This window comes from Nyctereutes procyonoides, unplaced genomic scaffold, assembly GCF_905146905.1.
Source record: "Nyctereutes procyonoides isolate TBG_1078 unplaced genomic scaffold, NYPRO_anot_genome, whole genome shotgun sequence".
Classification (NCBI taxonomy): Eukaryota; Metazoa; Chordata; class Mammalia; order Carnivora; family Canidae; genus Nyctereutes; species Nyctereutes procyonoides.
The window spans coordinates 63,254,158-63,276,528 of record NW_026575126.1 but is presented as its reverse complement, the minus strand read 5'-3'; the positions used below and the strand labels follow the sequence as shown (position 1 = coordinate 63,276,528).

The following is a 22,371-nucleotide window of genomic DNA, read 5'->3' as shown; positions in this document are numbered from 1 at the left end:
GTGGGAGTGCGGGAGTGAACGGTAAGGGGCGGGTAAGGCGGGTGAGCAGAGGGGGTGGACGGATGAATGGGTGAGCCAGCCAGGGAGCGGGTGAATGAGTGTGTGTGGGTGAGTGAGCAAGGGGGTGGACGGGTGAGTGAGCGAGCGAGCCAGGGAGAGGGTGAGTGAGCGGGGGTGGGAGCGTGGATGAATGCATGAATGAGAGAGGGGGGATGGGTGCGTCGGTGAGGGGCGGGGCGGGGCGGGGCGGGGGGGCTGAGGACCGAGGGGTGAGTGGAGGACGCGCCGGGACGCGGGGGCCGCCCACGCGGAAGTGCAGAGTAACCGTAGGAGGGGTGAGTGTGACGACCAGAGGCCGAGCTAGCGGCTGAACGAGGGGGCGAGCGGCGCGGGCCGGGGCGCGGGCCAGGCCTCCCGGTGGCCGCGTGGCCGGGGCGGGGCCGGCCTGGTGGGCGGGGCCAGGCCAGATAAAGGGGGCGTGGCCGCCCCGAGTGGGCGTGGCGGGGGCGTGGCCGGGCGGGGTGGGCGTGGCGTGGCGGCCCGGCGGGCGCGGAGGAAGTCACGTGGCTCGCGCTCACATGACTGGCGGCGTGATGGACCGGCTGTCCGCGGAGGCGGGCGCGGCTCCAGTCGTGGCGGCAGCTGAGGCGGAGGCTGACGAGGAGGCGGACCCACCGGCGGCAGGTACGGCTGGCGGTCCCCCTGCTCCCGCGCGCAGCCCCCGGCCCGCCCTCGCCCCCGTGGCCCCCGGCTCCCCGGCTGCCCGCTGGCGCCCCGCGCGCCCCCGCCACGCTGAGAAGGGCGCCGCGGGCCCGGGGACCCGAGCACCTGCGCACCTGCGCACCTGCTCTGGGTCGTCCTGGCCGCGCCTCCCTGTTCGGGGGCCCCGGGCCCCGGCCCCCGCTCCCCGCCGTGCCGCCCCGGACTCGCGAGCTCTCCGCCGCGGACCGGACAGACTTGGCTCTGAGTGCGTGTGCCCTCGTGAATGGGAGTCAGCACGGAAAAGCGTGCGCGGGGCTTGGCTTTTGTAGGATGGTCCCTCCTGGAAAGTTCCCTCCTTTAGCCCCCTCCAGGTGGAGAACAGATGTAGGGGCGGCGTTGTTGGCCGTTACTGCGGCCTTTGGGCGCGGGTCGGAGGCGGGGAGGGGGCACAGGGTCGAGGGACCCCGCTGGGGGTGTGGCCAGGTGTCCCCAGGGGGCTGTGCTACGGTGACTTCTGGAGGGCACGCGAGTGTTTATTCATTGGGGAGAACAGGGAAGGGAGTGGCGGGGAAGCTGCTGGGAGGTGGGCATTGCACTGGACTCCTTGACATAAAGGCTCCTGGGTGTGTCTGCATCTAGAAAGAAATCCCCCACTCCCAGAAATGGTTTTGAGTAATTTTTCATTGCGTTTGTAGCTGTGTAAGGGGAAGCATGTGATGGCACTTGCTGTTCTGGAGGTCACACATTTGAGCCCGGCGTGGGCAATGGGCCTCACCGATTCCGGGGCCCCAGCCTGGACCCCTTGGTTGGTCCCATTTGGAAACGGGAGGCTGTCATTGTCTTTTTTGGCTCGGGTTGTAAAGCAGTTCATAGTTGGCTGCATATGGTGGTGGCTCAGGGGTCTCTGCACCGTCTGCACCTTTGGGTACCGCAGTCGATTTTTTTTTTAAGATTTTATTTATTTATTTATTCATGAGAGACACACAGAGAGGGGCAGAGACACAGCAGAGGGAGAAGCAGGCTCCATGCAGGGAGCCGGATGTGGGACTTGATCCCAGGACCACGACCTGAGCAGATGCTCAACCAGTGACCCACCCAGGCGTCCCCCACATGGCAGGACTTACCCACTGGATTCCACTTATGGATGGCCGCCCTCCCAGCATACCCTCTCTCTGACTTTGCCTGGAATAACCATGGTAGTTAGCCTTCTTGGGGGCCGTGGGGATTTTATTAGGCGTGCTCACTGTGAGGACACCGTAGCACCTCTGGTTACAGAGTGCTGTTCTATAGCCAGGGGAGTCTCAAGGTGGGGTTCATGGACTGTGGGAGGCAGCCTGTCATTGCACCCCATTTAAAACCTTTTGACAGTCCTATGACACAGGTAAAGTGGTAGAACAAACCTTTTTTACACTGGGATAATTAAAACCCAGAGGTAAGTGACTTGGCCAAACTGGGCAAGTATTAAGGAGGCATGTCCAGGTGGGAGTCGTGGTTGGGTGGGCTAGAGGCAGAAAACCTAAGGCTTTGAGACCGAATCTTGTCCGTTGACCGTAAATGCATATCTCACTTTTAGTCAAGGCTGATTTTGGTTTGTTGATGGGTTTGTGCTTATGAATATAGAATGGTTTCTCTTTTCTGGTGTTTTGTCTACACAGGCAGAGCCTACTCGAGGTATTACTTGTGGAGACAGTGAAGTCTGGGTCTTTGTACTGCCATTGGGATTGTCAGAGAAAATCGCGTTCCCTGGTTTCCAACATTAAGGGTCATATTCTAATGCTTTGAAGCTTAATCTGTGAATGGTAACTCCCTAAAATTTTTTTTTAAACGTTTTATTTATTTATTCATAGAGAGACACACACACAGAGAGGCAGAGACACAGGCAGAGGGAGAAGCAGGCTCCATGCAGGGAGCCCGATGTGGGACTCGATCCCGGGTCTCCGGGATCACGCCCTGGGCTGGAGGTGGCGCTAAACCCGCTGAGCCACCAGGGCTGCCCACTCCCTAAAAATTTAATTTTCAATTAAGCTATACATGGACAAACATGTTTTCTTTAAAGAAATGTAGAACATTATTAACTAAGTGAATCTCACGCCAATTCCCACCACCGTCTCTTTGCCAGAGGTGACCTTTGGGTTGGGGATGGATTCTCTCCACCCTGTTTTTATATTTTAAAAGGATACATACTTAGAAACCCCATACCTTCTCGAGCACATGTGGTTATGTTTCCCTAGGGTAGTGTATTAGTTTTCTGCAGTTGCTGTAACAAATTACTACAGACATGGTGGCTTAAACAACACTTAACCATCTCACAGATCTGGATGGTGGTCAGTAGTCCAAAATAGGTTTCCTTGGGCTACTATCAGGTGTGGGCAGGGCTGCCTTTCTTCTGGAGGCCCTCGGGGAAAATCCGTTTTCTGGCCTTTCTGGCTTGCAGATGCCTCCCACATTCCTCGGTGATGGTCCCCTTTCTCCAGCAACCATGAACCATGTCTTTTTCGTGCTGTCATTTCTCTGGTTCCCCATTTCTTGTTTACTACTTCTACTTTTGAGGACACCTGGACCACCAACCACCTGGATAATCCACAACCTGTGGCCTATTTCAAGGTCAGCTGGTTGGCCACCTGAATTCCATTTGCTGCCTTTATTCCCCTTAACCATGGAAATAACAGATGCAGTTTCCAGGACTTAGTCGTAGAGGGCTGTGGGTGGGTGGGGGCGTTATTATGCCTCCCACAAGAAGCTACCCTGGGAGTTTCAGCAGATACTGAGGGCTTATCCTCTGTGGGGCTACCACCAGTTTACTCCTGGAACTGAAGCGTGCCCTGTTAAGAACATCATTTCCTCATAACCTCCTGGGCACTAACTACCATTTCTATAAACTCCCTGCAGATCTACAAACATTCAGAAAGTGTTTCATTTTTATTTGGATTTCATTTCCACCAGTATTAGTGGGGTTTAGTTCCTTGTTATAGTTTCATTTTGTGTGGCCTCTCAACTCACCATTCATACCTTTTCCCTGTTTTCTTAGGAGTGGATCTTTTTCCATATTGAAACATTTCTTTTTTCATTTTGAACATAGTCCCTTTGGAGATTTTATGTTTAAATTATGACTATCACAGTATCTGATGGGAACATTTTGTTCTCTGTGCAGGATGAGATTTTATTTCAGGGCCTGTCTTGAGGTTATAAAGCTTAGCAGTTGGGACTTAGAATAAGAATGGCAAGGATTGAATGTGATATATGCTTGACTGTATAATTTGAGTTTTTGAGATTGCATCATATCCTGAATAAGAATACACACAGATGACCACTGTGTATCACAGCCCGGCTTTCCTGCAATCTGATGGACCTAAACTTGGTCTTTAGAACATGGGAGAATCAGCTTCACTTCTGTTGGTGTGGCTCACTTGATGGCATTCCATACATTCCATCTGGTTAGGAAGCTCTCAGCCATTTGTCTCCTGGTTTTCTCTGGGGTCACGTCTGAGCTCTGCTCATCATCCCAGCTCCTGCACACGGGCCCCCACCTTCTCTGCATGCCTGGGCGATTTCCTTGCCTTCTCTGCTCCAGCCACCACTCTTCGCCTGCTGCTTTTCTGGGTGTACAATCGTCAGAATTCACTGAACTGTCACGTAAGATATATGTGTTTGGGTTAAATTCTACCTCAAAGTGCTGTTTGCATTCAGGAAAAAACTCTTCCTGTCCATTCTTCTCCCCATTACTACACACATTTTGATTGTAAACTCCCAACAGGCAGAAACTATTATTTTTCTTTACCTCCCAGGATTAGAGTAAGATCTGCTATGTAGAAAAAGCTTATACATTTTCAGTAGAATTACATTTTTGTCATAAGTTTTTTTATGGATAGTATCATTTTAATTTGATAACAATCATTGTGGAAATATTTAAGTTTCCTTTGTTGATCTTTAAACTCTCATACAGACATACACAATTTGCAAGGTAAAATGTGTCAATTTGAAGAAAGAGGAACTAACTGAATCACTATTGTGTAGAACAGATTTTGCCAGAATTTGTGGTTAGTAAGAAAGTGATGTGTTCCGGGTGGGGGAATTCTGTTTTGGTATTATTTTTTCCTTCCTAAGAAAAACGCAGCACAAAAAGGGATGTTTGCCCATACTGGTTGCTGTGGAGAGACTTGAAGGGTGGCCTGTCTGTGAAGCAGGGTTGGCTGGGGGTGCAGGTAGGATACCTGGACCCTAGGGTAGGTGGAGACTGACTCCCAATCATGTTACCCTCTGAAGAACTTCAGTGCTTTTGCTCTCTGTGTGTTTTTATTATAGAATAGCTCAAAAACCATGACCAGACTTCAGGAGGGTAGACGTCCTTTGTTAAAATAGTCAGGTTTGAAATACCCTGTAGCACAGAGGGCTCAGGATGTCCTGAGATGCATGTTCTATTAGTCGTTTGACTCACAGGGGACTCTGATGCTACACTTCATGTTTTCTGTTGACTGGGCTTCTGGAGGAGGGCACATTGGCTGTTTCTGTCTGTGGAGCAGGTGTTCGGTGGGGTTTTCTAGGACTCCTGGTCAGTTTGGAGTTGATGTGCTCAACAGAGGTGAAGGGGAATTGTGTGATGTTTGATTGATTCCAGGGAAGCTCAGTGGAGGCTGGGGAGATTTGTGGTGAGGTGTTATTTCTGAGAAGTCCATCTCCATGATCTCCCGAGGATCTTTCAGAACTGATCTGTGCTGGTCAAGTTTTTTTCACTGAGTCTCATGAATGAGTTGTAATCAAACCAGTAAAATTGCATTGTTGTACAGGAATTGGCACTGGAGGAGAAAGTTGTACAAGAACATAACTGCAAGTACAAACATTTTATAAACAGAACTCACCTATAATTCCACCACTTTAACACAACTGCTGCATTTTAACATGCACTGGACTTGTGAGCAACACAGGTGTGTATTGTGCAGGACCCCTTGTATGCGGTCAATACAGTACAGTGCTGTAAATGTATTTTCCTTATGATTTTCTTTTTTTTTTTTAAAGATTTTATTCATGAGAGAGAGAGAGCGCGAGCGAGCGAGAGAGAGGCAGGCAGACAGAGACACAGGGAGAGTGAGAAGCAGGCTCCATGTGGGACTTGATCCCAGGACTCCAGGATCACGCCCTGGGCCAAAGGCAGGCACCAAACCGCTGAGCCACACAGGGCTCCCCTCCTTATGATTTTCTTAACATTTTTCCCTCTATTTTACAGTATGGTTACGGTATATGATACATACACAAAATATGTGTTAATTGACCCTTTATTATTGGTAAGGCTTTCAGTCAACAGCAGACTGTTAGTAGTTAAGTTTTTGGGGAGTCAAGTTATATGTAGATTTTTGATTGTGCAGGGGGTGAGGTTGGTGCCCCTAAACATTATTTTGCTTGAGGGTCAACTGTATTTTCCTTTTTTCCCTTGCATATGCTTTTTACTTGGCTGTCCTTGTAGTGTATATACACTTTTTATAGCTTGGTCTTTTCAGTGAACTTTATTTATTTATTTATTTATTTATTTATTTATTTATTTATTTATTTATTTATTTAGATTTTATTTATTTATTCATGGGAGACACAGAGAGAAAGAGGCAGGGACATAGGCAGAGGGAGAAGCAGACTCCTCACAGGGAGCCCGATGTGGGACTCGATCCTGAGACTCCAGGATCATGTACTGGGCTGAAGGCAGACGCTCAACCACTGAGCCACCCAGGCATCCCTGAACTTTTTTTACATGCTAAAAATAGTTTTCATCATTATCTGTTTAATGACTGCATGATAATGCATCAAGCTCTCTTTGTGCTTCTAAAGTGGTAATGTCATGCCATTTGTGCTAAAGATACTCTTGTCACATGTTTTTCAGAAAATGATCCTTTAAATTGAACAAATGTTAAAACTTGTCCTCCAGCTTGCACTTGGTTAACAAAAGCCTGTTTCCCCGCTAAGCTAGTTTCTTCCACCTTAGAGGTGACCGCTGTTATCAGCTGTGCAGTTGAATCAGAGTTTCTGTTATCTGGCTTTGAGAGCTGGGAGATGCCCTTAGGTCACTTGTTCAGGGACCTTTGCAAATGTCAGAACTGAGCCCCTCTACCTTCCACTGAAAGTGTCCAGAGAAGCCAGAGAAAACACATGTATTGGTTGACTCCAGTTTCTGTTAAGTTAAAAAACATGCAGAATTAGATTCTGTTGTGTAGGGATGCTTCCTTAGGTGATAAAACTATAAATGAAGAGCAAGCAAAATACCATGAAACTTTGACAGTGGTCACTCTGGTAGGAAAAAGGGGGTTTGACCTACAAGGGATGCTGGGTGGGGGGGGCTTTCAGAATGTTGGTGGTCTTTTAACTTTTGACCTGGGTGTGTATTTGAGATATACTTTTGTTACACTGTCCATAGATATGGACCCCTTCCCGTGTGTGTGTGTGTGTGTGTGTGTGTGTGTGAGTGAGATCTATTTCACAATGGAAAACACAGAGAGAAAACCTGAGATCCTAAGGCGTCAAGTGCGCCTGCTATCAATACAGTTTTCCCAGCAGAGGAGGGTGCAAGGGGTCTTGTTTTAGTAGGCATTTTGAATGCCCTTGGTTTCTACTTTCTAGTTAATACCGGAAATATATTTATAGTGAATACGTGTTTTGTTGTGTCAGTGTCCACTCCTAATGGAGTATCCTGCACTGAATAGGCAGGAGACCCCCTTCCCCCCAGCTTCTGCCATTTCTGGTGTTTATGTCTGAATATTATTGGCGCTGGTGAGTTCAGCTGCTTTGGTGGTCCCTGGGACCAGCAGAACCTAGACCTGAGGGCCACTGGACTGTGTCACAGCAGGACAGCTGTGTGGGGGACCTCAGCTGCTGTTCACGGTATGTCCTTGGCCAAGGTCATCTACTATCAAAGGAGTCAGGTAATAGTCATGACTTAGCACCATTAATTGTCTTTGGGACAGTAAGTTCACCTCTCAGCTCCTGAGAAATGCTACTCACTGCTGGGTTTTTGCGCCAAAGGGAGATTTAAGATCGCATTTGCAGCTCTTCTGAGGGAGGTCTATATGTGTAGTTCTTTATGTTAGGTGTCTTGTGGGCCTCTGGTATTGCTTCTCAGGACGGACAGTGAAGTCAGGAGCCTCTCGGAGTCCCTGCAGAAGTTGAGAGGTTAGGTGCATCCTACGGAAGGGGCCTGTTTCCCAATACGGACTGGGTCATAGGTCCAGTGTCCCATCTTCTGCCTCCTCCTGGGAGGGATTTCCATATAGGGCATTCTTTTTGGAACAGAGTATGGGTTGTGTTGATGGTGAAGGCTTGCAGAGTGCTTCCTGTGTCTAGATGTCCTGGTGGGGCGTCATGGAGGAGATGCTGTTCCCCTCACAGTCATCCTGCGAAGTAAGTAGCCTGTTACTGTCACTTTACAGACAGGGAAGCCGAGGCCCAGCGGTCCCATCACTGGGCCAGGACTTGGAGAGCGGGATTCACACGTGGGTGAGTATGTGGCTCTGGTTCTGAATCAGTAGATACCACCTCCTTGCTATGGTCCCCACAGGCCTGCATCGTGGCGCGTGCCTTTCATGTGCCTCCCTTGAGGTTCAGGGCCATGACTTTCCCTCTCTGAAAGGTTTTATGTACAGCGAGTTGGTTCCGTGTGACCATTCTTGAAATACCATGGAGGACCATTCATTGTCGGATGTTGCCTTTCTTTTTTCAGGAAGGGGATGCACTTTGGATGGTGCAATGGGATGATGGGAGGGCTCAGGAGCGCAGGAGGCATGTGTACAAGCGATGATGGTTTCTTGGGAGAACTGTTACCCACATGTTGAGCTCCGCGTGCAGCTGCTGGGGCCACCCGGTTTGGTCTGTCTGGGGAACTGGGGGTTGATGACGAACGGAGTGTGTTTCCGATTGAGCGGAATATGACAGCGCTCAAAAGCAAATTTTGTAAAACATGGGTCGAGTTCCCTCCTCTAATGAAGATATTCAGATTATCGTAGTGAACTGATTTTGACTGCAGACTGCAGAGGAGAGTCCAGCCTTCTCTGCCTGGGAAACTAGGTCTCCACATTCAGTGCCCATTTGACTGTGGGGGCTAGACCAACTACATGTTTTTCTTACTGTGACATTCTTTACCATTCCTAATTAGTTCACGCCAATTTCCGGGGCATTCCTTTCTCCGGCTGATTTAACGGCATTCTTGATGGTCTGCCCCGCAGGCAGCTGGATGGCAGGGACCTTGTCTTACTTTTTGTGATTCCTTCCATAGACCAGTCAAGGTTTGTTCAAATGGATTTAATTGTATCTCACTTGGCTTATAATACAAGTGACTGCTTGGAATTTTATTAGTGGGGCCTGATGTGTTTGTGAATGTGGGCTCTCCTTAGCCTTCACTGGGATAGAGACGCACTTAGTCCTGCTGGATATTTTGGAACATTTTCACTTTCACGGCAAGAGATCCTAGAAAACCTGAGTCACTTTCAGACTGAACCAACCAGACCCAGGGTGAGGGTTTAATGAACAAAAACCAAAACCAGATTGAATTTAGTTTAAGAGAGAGACCATGAATCTTTTAGGAATTTTGAACTCCTGTTTTGTAAGTTACTCCCAAGATTCCCCAAATTAGCTAAAATAGTATTCCTTTTAAACTCTGGAAAAAGTCACTGGGCCTCCCCACATGTAAACATTCCAAAAGTGAGAGACCAAAGAGGTTTTTTGAAGAGACCCAACTTGAATGGGGCCTTTTGAGAAGCAGGTTTGGTGAGATTCGTGGCGAAGCAGAGATCTGACAGCCCCTGTGCTGGTTCCTCCTGCTCCACTTTCAGTCAGAGGAAATCATCTGAGAGGTGACTGTTTTTGGCACTCAGCTTCAGTTCTGTGATGTCTTCAGGAAACAGACCCGTGATTTTTTTCCCCCTCTGTGGTTTGGTCTCTTGCATCTCCCTCCGAAAGGAGTAGCCACTCATAGCCTGAGAAGGTGCTATTTGTGTGCGAGTGGTTCACACACGTCCCTGAGATCCCAGGGACCACCCATGATCTGTTTGTGATTAGCATGAACTTTGGGAGTTGTTTTCAGGTCTTGACCAGAGCAAGATGCCGTGGTCATGGTGCAGATCCCGGTGCTTGTGGCAGTGAACACACCAGGCCTGCCGTTCATTCGGTCTGTGGTTTCATCTGGAGATTTCGTGTTTGGCCTGCAGGTCTTTGGAAAAGAAAAGCTTGAGCACCAGGCGCTGTGCTAGATGCTTTCACATACTTTCTTAAAAAAAAAAAAAAAAAAAAGAAATTCTTGGAGCTGAACACTGACCTAAATGATATTGTCTCCATATTAGGGACGAGAAAACTGAGCAAGGTGGGGGAAGGTGAGTGTTTGGTTCACAGTCACACAGGAGTCAAGGATTTGCACTGAGACCATCTGACCTCTGGCCCTGAGAATGGGGTGTACCTTTGCCTGCCCCTCTCCCCGTGAGTCAAGGAGGGAACACAGGATTGGGCATCATCAGGTAGCCTGACACAGGTTCTGGCCCTGAGACTCAGCTTGCCAGCTCTGTGACCTCGAGCAGGCTCTGTTGCTTAGCTGAACTTGTTTTCAAATCTGTAAAATGGGACCAAGTACCTACTTATTATTGAAGAGATGTAAAGCATTCAGTAAGGTTCCAGGCTTAAAGAGGTTTTGTTGGGAATGACCCTTATTTGAATGGGGTTGGTACCCTACACAGCTGTCCAGATGGCAGTTTCATCCCTGCCTTTGAATTCATGGGAAAGGTAAGGAGAGTGGGAGACACAATTATTAAGGGTGGCTCTGTTTCTCTGCATTCAGTGGCTGCTTTCAGTTCTGACTCGTAGCTTCATGGCCATGGGGGTGGGGGTGCGGCAGTGACAGGGACCCCTTGCACCGCTGGAAGTTTCTGTGATACCATCACCAGCTAGACTTTTCTGCTTATGCCTGGAACAACCAGAGGATTTCACAGGTAAATGATCTTTCCCCTTTTTAGCAGACACCTTCATTCAAGATTGCAAGCCATCTGCGTTCTAGGCACAGCACTGGCATAGAGAAGTGGTTTTTATTCACAAGGACTGGAGAGAAGAAGGGAATTCATCAAAACATTTGTACCAGCTTTATGAAGATCTTTTTCACATACCATGTAATTCTCCCATTGGAAGTATGCAATTCAGTAGTTTTAGTATGTTCACAGAATTGTGCAGCCATCAACATCACCAATTTTAGAGCATTCTCATCTGCTGTGGAAGAAACCCTGTACCCATCATGGTCAGTTTTCATTCCCTAGGCCCTCTCCTCCAAATCCAGGTTAATCTTTCTGTTCCTACAGCTTTGCCTCTTCTGGGAATTTCATGTAAATAGAACATGTGTTACGTGTCCTTCCGTACCTGGCTTCTTTCACTTATCATTGTGTCAAGGTTGAGCCATGTTGTAGCGTGGACCAGCATGCCATTCCTTTTTTTTTTTTTTTTATGCCATTCCTTTTGATGGCGGAACAGTATTCCATTGTATTGAGACTCTGTATTTTACTTACACATTCATCAGTTGATGGACGTTTGGGGTGTTTCCACATTTTGACTGTTATAAATAATGCTGCTATGCACGTTCATGCACAAGTTTTTGTGTGGACATATTTTTCATTCCTAGCAGTGGAATTACTGGGTCAGATACTGGGTCAGTTACTACCTATCTTTAACCCTTTGAGGGATTGTAGGACTGTTTTCTAGCAAGTACGAGGGCTCCAACTTCTCCATGTCCCTCACCAATGCTCGTTATTGCCCTTTATTTATTTTTTGTGACTGTCTTTGATTATTGCCATTCTAGTGGATGTGAAATGGAATCTCATTGTGATTGGATATCTTTTCATGTGCATATTGGCCTTTTGTGTATCTGTTTTGGAAAAAAATTGTTCAAATCCGTAGCCTTTTTTTTTTTTTTAAAGATTTTATTTATTCATGAGACACACACACACACACACACACACACAGAGGGAGGGGCAGAGACACAGGCAGAGGGAGAGGCAGGCTCCATGCAGGGAACCTGATGTGGGACTTGATCCCAGGTCTCCAGGATCAACCCCTGGGTTGAAGGCAGCGCTAAACCACTGAGCCACTGGGGCTACCCATCCTTTGTCTATTTTAAAGTTAGGTAGTCTTTTTTAAAAAAAACTTGAGTTTTCAGAATTTCTTTATATCTTCTAGACACGTGTCCCTTATCAGATCCATGATTCATCCATGTTTTTTCTCAGTCTGTGGGTTGTCTTTTCTCCCATTCTGTGGGTTGTCTTTTTTCTTTCTTGATGGTGTCTTGTAGCATGACAGCCTTTAACTTTGATGAAGTCCAGTTGATCCCTTTTGTTCTTTTGTTTGTGCATTTGGTGTCATGACTGAGAAGTCTCTGCCTAACCCAAAGTCAAGAAGATCTAGTTCTGTATTTTCTGCTTAGAGTTTTGTAGTTTTAGTGCTTTCAAAATGGACCCTGGACCTAAATGTTTTGGCTATCATGTATGGTGTGAGGGAGGGGTCTGGTGGCATTTCTTTGCACATGGAGACCCAGTTGTGCACATGCTGTGTGCCACCTCCATGCTGCCTAGCATGGGAGCCAGAACTCCCTGAACTGGGGTGGGGTGCTGGTGAATGCTGGGGTGTGGGAGAACCCAGTGGATGAGACAGTGAGGAAGCTCAGTAAGGAGATTCAAACAAGAGAGTAGGATCACTAGACTCTTATGGGGCTTTGGAAACACTTTACTGTTAAAGGACTGTTTGAACTTTGGAGAGGATTCAGTTCAGAAATACTCAGCTAAGAAGTACTGGAGGACTTGGAAGGACCTGAAGAGATTGTTTATTTTTTACTTTGCTTCAAGATAAAAACACTAACACCATTGCAGGAAGATGAAAACCTTTCTTCTTTTGCTGTGCAGGTTGACTATCCATGTGGCATGTTACGGCTTTATATAATCAGAGTTTTTGCCTTACGTTATTTTGGGGAAAAAGTAGATATAGCCAAAAATTGGCAGAGAGGCCGTGGTGGAGGTGAGGAGATGCTTCCAGTGTGAGGCTGTCCCTGCTCACCACAGTGGCATCTGTGTTACCAGCTTTTGCTTCCTGCCACAGCTCACTGAGGCACGATTCCTGTCACTGGCCAGACCGTAATGAGATTTGGTGCGGAGTGGGCAGGAGGTTGTTGCCCTGCCTAAGAAAACATAGCAGGCCTTGATTACTCTAGGTGGCTTTCTTGCACACATGACTTTGAGTCCTCTGATTGAGTCAGCTAATGATGATTAAGCACTTATTATGTGCTGGGTGGTGTTCTTGATCATCAGGAAAGTAAGTGTCACAGAATAAAGAGGCCTGCTCTCCTGGAGTTGATGGTCTTGTAGTGGGAGGTGGACAATTTTTAGATGCACCGAGCCAGTGACATATGTTAGCACTTGGGGGGAGGAAAGGGTGCAAATTGCAGTTGTCCCCGAATACATATCTTGGGAAAATGTTGTTTGTGCCAAGATTTGAAGGAAGTAGAGGAGTGGGTCTGCAGTTGGCTGGGGCTAAAGAGGTGAGTGAAGGGGCAGTGGGAGAGGAGTGTCTGCTCACTGGCTGAGAAAGGATAAAAGAACAGTTTTGGGGGGCGGTGGTGGATTTGAGGAAACTTTGCATTATGATCTATTCACCTCGGTGGTTGCCATTTTGATCCACAGGTCAGAAGCTAAAATTTTAGTTCTCTCTCTCTCTCTCTTTGAGACCAGGAGAGAGCATGTGTAAGTGGGGGCTGAAGGGGAGAGAATCTTAAGTAGACTCCTCTGAGTGTGGAGCCGGATGTGGGGCTTGATTTCATGATCTCGAGACCATGACCTATGCTGAAGCCAAGAGTCAGATGCTTAACTGATTGAGTCATCCAGGTGTGCTGGTTTTCTCTTTTTAATGCCACTGTGGTACATCCATTAGGTTACCAAGGTCACTGCACTAATGCTCTGAAGAGGGTTTCTGAAGAAAATCTTGCTCAACATACGTGTGTATAAAAGCCATCTAGGGGAAGTGTCCATTACCAGGAAAAAAAAAAAGTGACATTCTTTAGGATTTGATGCTAAAGGTAGAATAAAAAAATTCAGGAAAATGTTTTGTGAATGAGGTTATTCTTCACACTATTTTCAGTAGCAGGAAACAGTTAACGGGAGAAAGGCTATCTGATTTTTAGTTGCATACCTGAGATATTGTGCAATCTGTACAGGTAATAGTTCTTAGGAAGATGGAGCAATGGTTGTTATGTAAAAAATCAAGATGAAGTGGTGATTTACTGGCAACCATGATAGAAAAGCTTAGACCCTACCAGAATGTTGAGGGAGAAATGGGTAAAACACTGAGTGGTCCGTGTGTGAGGCCACTGGGACCTCTTGCTGATGGGAGTGCGATGTGGCTCAGTCACTCTAGAAAACTGGAAGTATTTGCTAAGCCGGACACGTGAAATCCAGGGGCCCAGGAACTTCACTGTAAGGAATGAACTCAGCAAAAAATGAGTGTACGTGCACACCACACGACGTGTGCTAAGTATTCCTGGCAGCATGGTGTGTAATAGGAAAACCTGGGAACTATCCAGGTGTCCAGAATGAGGTGAACCGTGGCCTGATCATACAGTGGGGCATGTAGTGGTGACAGCTGCATGTGGTGACACGGATGGGCCTCACACATCATGCTGAGTAGAAGTAGAGTCAGGGGAACTTATGGCTTGATTCCACTATGTAACAGGTGAAGATCACGTGTGGGGCTCTAAGGTGGCAGTCACCTTTGGGGGGGGGCAGTGGCCAAAAGGGAGAAGGGGATGTGGGGGACCTGTGTGTGTCTCTGGATGCTGCCACACTGCTGTATCCGTTAATTGAGCCGAGCAGAGTCGATGTGTGCAGTTTTATGTACCATGCTCTCTTCCAGTATGAGAAAGTAAAACTGAGAGAAAGGAAATAATTGTGTTTATTGTATATGTGAAATAATACTTGCGTGCACTTTAGATGCTTACAGACACTTAGAAAACACAGAGGCCTACCTACCTGCAAATGCTCTGTCAGCTCCAGGGTAGTGGCCACTTTTGAATAGGAAAGGGAGAGAGGGTGCTGTGCATATGTAACATGTTTTTCTGTATTTGACTTTTTTTTTCAGAAAAAATACGGCACAATGTTATCTTCAGTGAAATCTCTGTGGTAGATAGACGGATTCTGGTATTTTCTGTACATTTATGTACGTTTGAAATATTTCACAACGAAAACAAATGTAAATGTATTTAAAAAGTATTTAAGAACAGGGACGCCTGGGTGGCTCAGCGGTTTAGCGCCGCCTTCAGCCCAGGGCCTGATCCTGGAGACCCGGGATCGAGTCCCACGTCGGGCTCCCTGCATGGAGCCTGCTTCTCCCTCTGCCTGTGTCTCTGCCCCCCCCCCCCCCCCGTGTCTCTCATGAATAAGTAAATAAAATCTTTTAAAAAAAGGTAAGAACAAAGGTTGAATGAAAGGAAAACTGTGTTCATGATGATTGTGTTACATGAACGGGAAAGAGCTTAGGAAGTTTTTCCTTTTACAGAGAATTTGAAGGAGAAATGTAGTCATGTACACCATTGAAACACGCTTCAGGTTTGAAAAAAATCACCTGTGTGTCTGTTGTAGCCCTGTACATGTGGGGAGTATGTGCAGGGCGAATAGGATATGTATGCATTGTAGGGTGGAGTGGTTTTCTTTTTACCGTTTTTTTTTTTGTTGTTGTTGTTTTTTAGAGAGGGGGAGAGGCAGAGGGGAGAGAGAGAGAATCCCAAGCATACTCCAGCGCAACAAGGAGCCAGCTATAAGGCTCGGATCTCACCACCCTGAGATCATGACCAGAACCAAAATAAAGAGATGCTCAACTGACTTAGCCAGCCAGGGGCCCTGGGTGGTTTTCTTTACTTAAAGAATGTAATGGTAGATAAAATAAGTCACGGGCCACTCAGTAAGAGAAAGCCACATCCAAGGGTAACAAAGCTGAGGCTGTCAAAGTTTCTGTGTATTTTTTTTAAAAGATTTTATTTATTCATGAGAGACAGAGAGGGAGGAGAGATAGAGGCAGAGGGAGAAGCAGACTCCAGGCAGGGAGCCCAGTGCAGGACTCGATCCTGGGACCGTGGAATCATGACCTGAGCAGAAAGCCAACCTCTGAGCCACCCAGGCGTCCCAGTTTCTGTGTATCTGAACTCCCAAGTGAGTGGTCCACCACCCACCCTGGGGTTGTTCACAGTACTTCCTGGGTGCCCGCCTGCTGAACTCTCAGTTCTAAGGCCATGGCCACTATAAGGACCAGGACTTTGTCACTTCTGTTTCCTGAGAACAGCTGAATTTCAGAATAACCGAGGAGCCTAGAACAGTTTTTTTTTCTTTTCCTAGAACAGTTCTTGATCATGGGTAGAAACCTCTTTCATGAGCCTGACAAGGAATGTTCCTATTGAAAATCGGGAACCCTCTGCTTGTTTTATTTCCTGTTATTTTGGTGGAAAAGTTGTCATCTGGAATGCCATTGGTCACTGCCCTCTCTGCCAAGTAAGTGAAGCGTGATGGCAGCATTTATGAACACCTACCTGGTTTTTGTCAGATTTGGGCCGTGGGTCCTTCCTCTGCTCATCCTGTAATAGTGGATCTCGCTGTGACCCTTGGACCAGCAGCAGCTTCACCTGGGAGCTTGTTAGAGAAACTCAGATTCTTTAGATCCACCCTAGACTCTGGGATGGAGCCTAGTAATCTGTGTGGGTTTCCAACTGTGAAACATACATGGCATATGATTTTTTTTTTTATTGGAGTTCAATTTGCCAACATATAGCATAACACCCAGTGCTCATCTGGCCAAGTGCCCCCCTCAGTGCCCATCACCCAGTCACCCCAACCCACCGCCCACGTCCCTTTCCACTACCCCTTGTTCGTTTCCCAGAGTTAGGAGTCTCTCATGTTTTGCATGATATACGATTTTAACCATCTTCAGGTGTGTAGTTCTGTGGTGTTAACATTCACACCATTGTGCAAACGTCACTGTCTCCAGATGCTGTCCCCATTAAAAACCGACCCCCAGCCCCTGGCACCACTGTCCACTCTCTGTGTCTGTGAATTTGACGAGTCCAGGGACCTCCTAGAAGTGGGATCACACAGTGTCCGTCCTCTTCTCTCTGGCTTCTTTCCTTGAGCACAGCGTCTCCTCAGGGTTCATCCATGTTGGAGCAGGTGCCAGGATTCCTTCCTTTTAGACTAGATCATGTTCTGTGGTGTGGATGGACCACGTTGTGTTCATCTGTCTGTGGACATGTTGGGTACTTCCACCTTTGGGCTTTGTGAATAATGCTGCCATGAACGTGGGTGAGCAAGTGTCTTAAGTCCCTGCTTCCAGTTCTTTTGGGGATAGACCTAGCAGTGGGATTGCTGGCTAATGTGGTGATTCTGTTTATATTGTAAGGAGCTACCCACGTGGCATTTTACATTGCCACCCGCTACACACGGGTTGTAGTCCCTCTACATCCTTGCCAGCCCTTATGTTACCCGACAGCATTTGGTTGAGCCCACCAGGCGATTGTGATTCATGCTCATTTGGGAGGCTTTAACCCAAGACTGTGCTGTTTCTCGCTGGCCCTTGTCATCCCACACTCTGGCAAATGGACAGCTGAGGATGGCAGTGGAGGGGGATGACAGTGAACCTGGAATCCGTCAGAAGACCTGTTCTGATCCACCGGCCTGCTGAACCTCGGACAGTGGGAACCCTCCTCCGTCGCTGCCTTTGGAGGACAAATGACCTATTGTGGTTTGAGAAACCCTTTATGCCGGGAAGGGCTGTTCCAAGCAGTGAGAAGCCAGGGAAGGTCTGGGCGGAAAGGGCTGAAGAACACTTTCCGGTGCTCAGTGCAGCCCCTCCTCAGGGGTCAGCGAGCGTGCCATGGGGGCCGTGGCCAGGCAGGCTGGGCGTGGCCTCCGTAAGTGACTGGCCTGTGCCCACTGTGCAGCTTCCCAGCCCGTGACCTCTGCATCGGTCAGCGTTTGTGAAGGCTTGCTTAGGTAAAGCAGGGACATGTGTGACAGCATGGCTCACCAGGCACAAACTGTTGGTTTCCTAAGGCTTTGGGCTGTGGTGAGTGGGGCTGATAGCTGCTGTCAGAACACGGGGGCTAGACGTCTCTAGGTGCTTGCCCATAGCAGGACTGCATTCCGCAGGCTCTGATGGAAACAGGTTGGGAAGGATAGCCATCTTTGTGTGACATTTTGTTGCTTTTCATCTGTGCCTAGCTGGCTTGGCGAGCCACCAAATTTCACACCTGAACAGATACTGAAGAGTGCTCACGGACAGTTAGCCTGTATGGGCTGCAGGGAGGCAGAGGCATGCGCTGGGGGTGGCACGGGGCATTGGTGGCTGGCTTGAGAGATGCAGTTCCCTTCAGTGTGCCTATTTCTCTGACACCCGCCAGGCTGTCTGTCTCATAGTCACCCTGGAGCAGGCACGTCTCTTGAGTGGTGCGGTGTCCAGAGGAGCAGGTCCTGAGCCTCTGCCCTGCCCCATGTGAGGCCTTGGTCTGCAGGCTCATGGCCCCAAACACCTTGTTATGGGCAGTTGGTTCTACATTTTAGTCCACGGATGTACAAAGGCTTTTTGAGTTCAAACACCGTAATCTGGAGGGGAGGTGGGGAGATTACTGAATGATTTCTAGTAGCTATTTTCAGCACTGGCCTCACAAGGGCCATTGGAGCAAAGTGGAATTAGCATGAGGTTCTGTGCCTGTGGGTCTGAGAGCGGCTTCCTTCCCAGCATCTCGAGGGCAGTGGGTGGCATTTCAAGGCCAAGCTTTGAGCTGCAGGTTCTGGGTTGAGTCCAAACCCTGTGATTGAGCGGTTTTGTGCCACAAGGGTTGGGGCAGGGAGGGAATACCACTAGAGAGGCCTCTGAGGGGTTGTTGCCCTTATCGAGGTGCAGATGATGAGGGCTGGGCCCTGGGCCATGCATCCTTACCCCTGTTTTACTGAGGATAAATGCTAAGCCTGGAGGTGGTCAGTTGCTGGGCCACATGATAAGGATATGAGCCCAGATGTCTGCACACACCTGTGTCAGAGCCTATCCTTTGTAGCCCTTCAGTATGGGGGCTTAGCTGCCTCTCTATGTTACCTGTCGGGGCTGGGTGGGTGTGCAGTGCATCTTCCATTTCATGAGCGCATTGGGGTCCTGTCCGTGAACTTGATGTTTATTCCCACAGAAAACCAGAGTCTTCCTCTGTGTGTTCCCGTTCTTTCCATGGCTAGTGGGCCATTACATGACAGGGTAGCTGATCTGAAATGATGTTTTCCTTCTTAAACATTCTTTGAAAAACCATGGATGTCCTAGTTCAGGAAAGTGATACTTGGGATCGTAGTTTTCTTAAGATTGAAATTTCTACAGAGGGGCTATTCTGAAGGTGGTGGAGACCCATCAAGAGTGTGTGCTGTGTCTTTGATTTAAAATGTGCCTTTTGGGGACACCTGGGTGGCTCAGCGGTTTAGCGCCTGCCTTTGGCCCAGGGCATGATCCTGGAGACCTGGGATCAAGTCCCACGTCGGGTTCCCTGCATGGAGCCTGCTTCTCCCTCTGCCTGTGTATCAGCTTCTCTCTCTTTCTGTGTCTCTTATGAGTATATAAATAAAATCTTAAAAAAAAATACAATGTACCTTTTGGATTCTGACTTTAATTTTTTTTTTTTTTTTTTTGGTTCTGACTTTTAGATTCTCCTGTGGTCAGAGTTCAGATTCTTTGGCAGCATGTGACTGTTTGGTAATCATTACTGAGTGTACATTCTGTCTTGGGATATTATCTTACTTTAACCGTCAGGAAAAGAACAAAACTAGTATGTGCTTAATAGAGAAAACTTCATCTTAATAGAGATTTGGTGTTCCCTGAATTATCTTTCTTTCATTACTTTTATCTTTCATCTTTTCTTCTAACATTGCCTTGTTTTACATCCAATCGGTATTTTCTAGCGTACCATTTAAATTCCCTTGTTTTGGTCACTGTATGAGTTCTGTTATTTTCTCAGGGATTGCCCTGGGAGTTAAAATTCACATCTTACTGTGTACCAATCCATCTTGGTACCAATGGTAGCAGTTGAGTTTTAGTAGTGTGTAGGAACTTTGCTACTTCACAGCTCCCTTCCGTCCATATCCCTGTAAATTGTATGCCATCAAGACAGATTGGTGATTGCCTAATATGGTTGTCTTTTAAGTCAACCAAAAAAAAAGTTACAAGTAAGGAGTAAGTTTATCTTGCCCTTTATATTTACCAGTGTAGTTCTGGTGCTTGTTCTTTCTTCATGCCGCCTATTTGTTTCCCCTAAGGAAGGACTGCTAGTGCCACAGTGAATTCACTGTTTCTGTTTTTTGGGGGCTGTCTTAATTTTTCCTTTGTTTATTAGTAAGGATGTTTTATCTGGATATAGAATATGGTTGACCGTTTTGTCTCCTGCCATTGTGAGTGCACCATCGCACTGCCTTGTGGCCTCTGTGGCTGGCTTCTGAGAGGTCAGCTGTTCATCTTACCCAGTTGCGGATCTGGTGCTTTCAAAAGTTTCTCTTTGTCTCTGGATGGTTTGAACAGTGCAATTATGATCTGTCTAGATGTGAATCTTCCTGTTTATCTTAGTTGGAGTTCTTTGGGTTCTTAGGATTTTTTTTTTTAAATTTTATTTGAGAGAGAGTGTGCACATGCACATGTGCCCAGGGGGCTGGGGGAGGGACAGAGGGGTAGGGAGAGGGAAAGAATCCTAAGCAGACTCCGAGCTGAATGTGGAGCCTGAGGTAGAGATAGATCTTATCCCTGAGTGGAAACCGAGAGTCAGACATTTAAGTGACTGAGCCACCCAGGTGCCTTTTTGGTTCTGGGATTTTAAAAATCAAATTTGGGAAAATTTTAGCAGGTTATTCAAGTATTTGTTCTGAGCCTTTCTCCTTTTGGACCTCTCATGCTGATGATGTTGGTATGCTTGATGGTGTCCCACCAGCCTCTGTGTGCGTGGGGGGGATGGGGGGCTGTCCATCTTCTCATTCTCTCTTCTTTCTGTCCTCCAGACCAATCTCTGTTGACCTATCTTCAAGTTTGCTGATTCTTCTCTCTGCCCACTCAGATCTGCAGTTGAGCCCCTGTAATGAATTTTTCATTTCATTCATTAAGCTTCTCAATTCCAGAATTTTTATTCATTTTTCTTGTACAACTTCTGTTTACCAATATATTCTATTGCTGAAACACTGTTCTCTACTTTCCCTTGGCTCTTTAGAGATGGTTCCTGGTAGTTCTTGGAACCTATTTCATTTCATTTTTAATTTTATTTTTATTTTTTATTTTTTAAAAAATTTTTATTTATTTATGATAGGCACACAGTGAGAGAGAGAGAGGCAGAGACACAGGCAGAGGGAGAAGCAGGCTCCATGCACCGGGAGCCCGACGTGGGACTCGATCCCGGATCTCCAGGATCGCGCCCTGGGCCAAAGGCAGGCGCTAAACCGCTGCGCCACCCAGGGATCCCTTCATTTAATTTTTTAATTAAAAAAATCTTTTTAAAGATTTGATTTATTTGAGACAGAGAAAGCGTGAGTGGAGATGGAGGGACAGAGGGAGAGGCATGCTCCTTGCTGAGCAGGGAGCCCGACGTGGGGCTCTATCCCAGGACCCTGCAATCTTGACCTGATTTGAAGGCAAACGCTTCGTTGCCTGAGCCACCCAGATGCCCTTGGAACCTATTTCAGATAGCTGATGTAAGGTCTTTGTCAAATGAGTTCAATGCCTGGCCTTCCTTGAGGACAGTTTCTGGTGGTGGTTTTTCCATGTTTGGCCAACTTTCTTGTTTCTTTGCATGTCGTATAAACTTTAGTTGTAAACTGGATAGTTTAAATGATATAAACCAGAGTGGCAACTCTAGAAATCAGATTTTCCTCCCTCCCAAGGTGTTGCTGCTTATCATTGACTTTAACGATCTCTCTGAATTTTGTCAAGTTTCTTGTGTGTCGTGTGGCTGCTGTAATTTGTAATTTGTTTTTTTTTTTTTTTTAATTTTTATTTATTTATGATAGTCACAGAGAGAGAGAGGCAGAGACACAGGCAGAGGGAGAAGCAGGCTCCATGCACCGGAAGCCCGATGTGGGATTCAATCCCAGGTCTCCAGGATCGCACCCTGGGCCAAAGGCAGGCGCCAAACCGCTGCGCCACCCAGGGATCCCTGTAATTTGTAATTTGTTACACAAATTGGATGGCTTGAAACAGCGGGAATGTCTCACAGCCCTGGAGGTCAGAAGTCTGAAATCCAGATGTGGGCAGGGCCACACTCCCTCCAAACCCTGTAGGGTAGGGTCCTTCCTGCCCTTTCCAGCATCTGGCTGTGACAGGTCACCCTCTGGGTTCCTTGACTTGCAGCTGTGTGGCTTCCATCTCTGACTCCACTGATATGTACCCACCCTGTGTGCCATATGTCTCTGGGTCTTGGTGTGGTCCTCCTGCTCCTTAGGAGGACTCCAGTTGTACTGGATTGAGGGCCTACCCAGGATGGCCTTTTTTTTTTTTTTTTTTTTTTAGGATGCCCTTGTTTTAACAGTTTTTGCATCAATAAAAGTACGCTGGCTTGTCATACACCTTCAATTTCCTGTTCTGAAAAAGTGGGTTCTGACCATTTTTGCTTCTGTCAAAGAAAGGGTTTTT

At 47.3% G+C, this 22,371-nt stretch overlaps 1 protein-coding gene across 1 annotated transcript in view; it reads left to right on the top strand.

Annotated features, from left to right (window-relative positions):
- The first annotated feature begins 578 nt into the window (after positions 1-578).
- Positions 579-22,371, top strand: part of SNX8 (sorting nexin 8) — a 42,249-nt gene continuing 20,456 nt past the window's right edge. The window contains exon 1 of the mRNA XM_055340699.1: positions 579-684. Within this exon, the coding sequence (XP_055196674.1) occupies positions 579-684 (106 nt within the window). The remainder of the gene's footprint in view (positions 685-22,371) is intronic.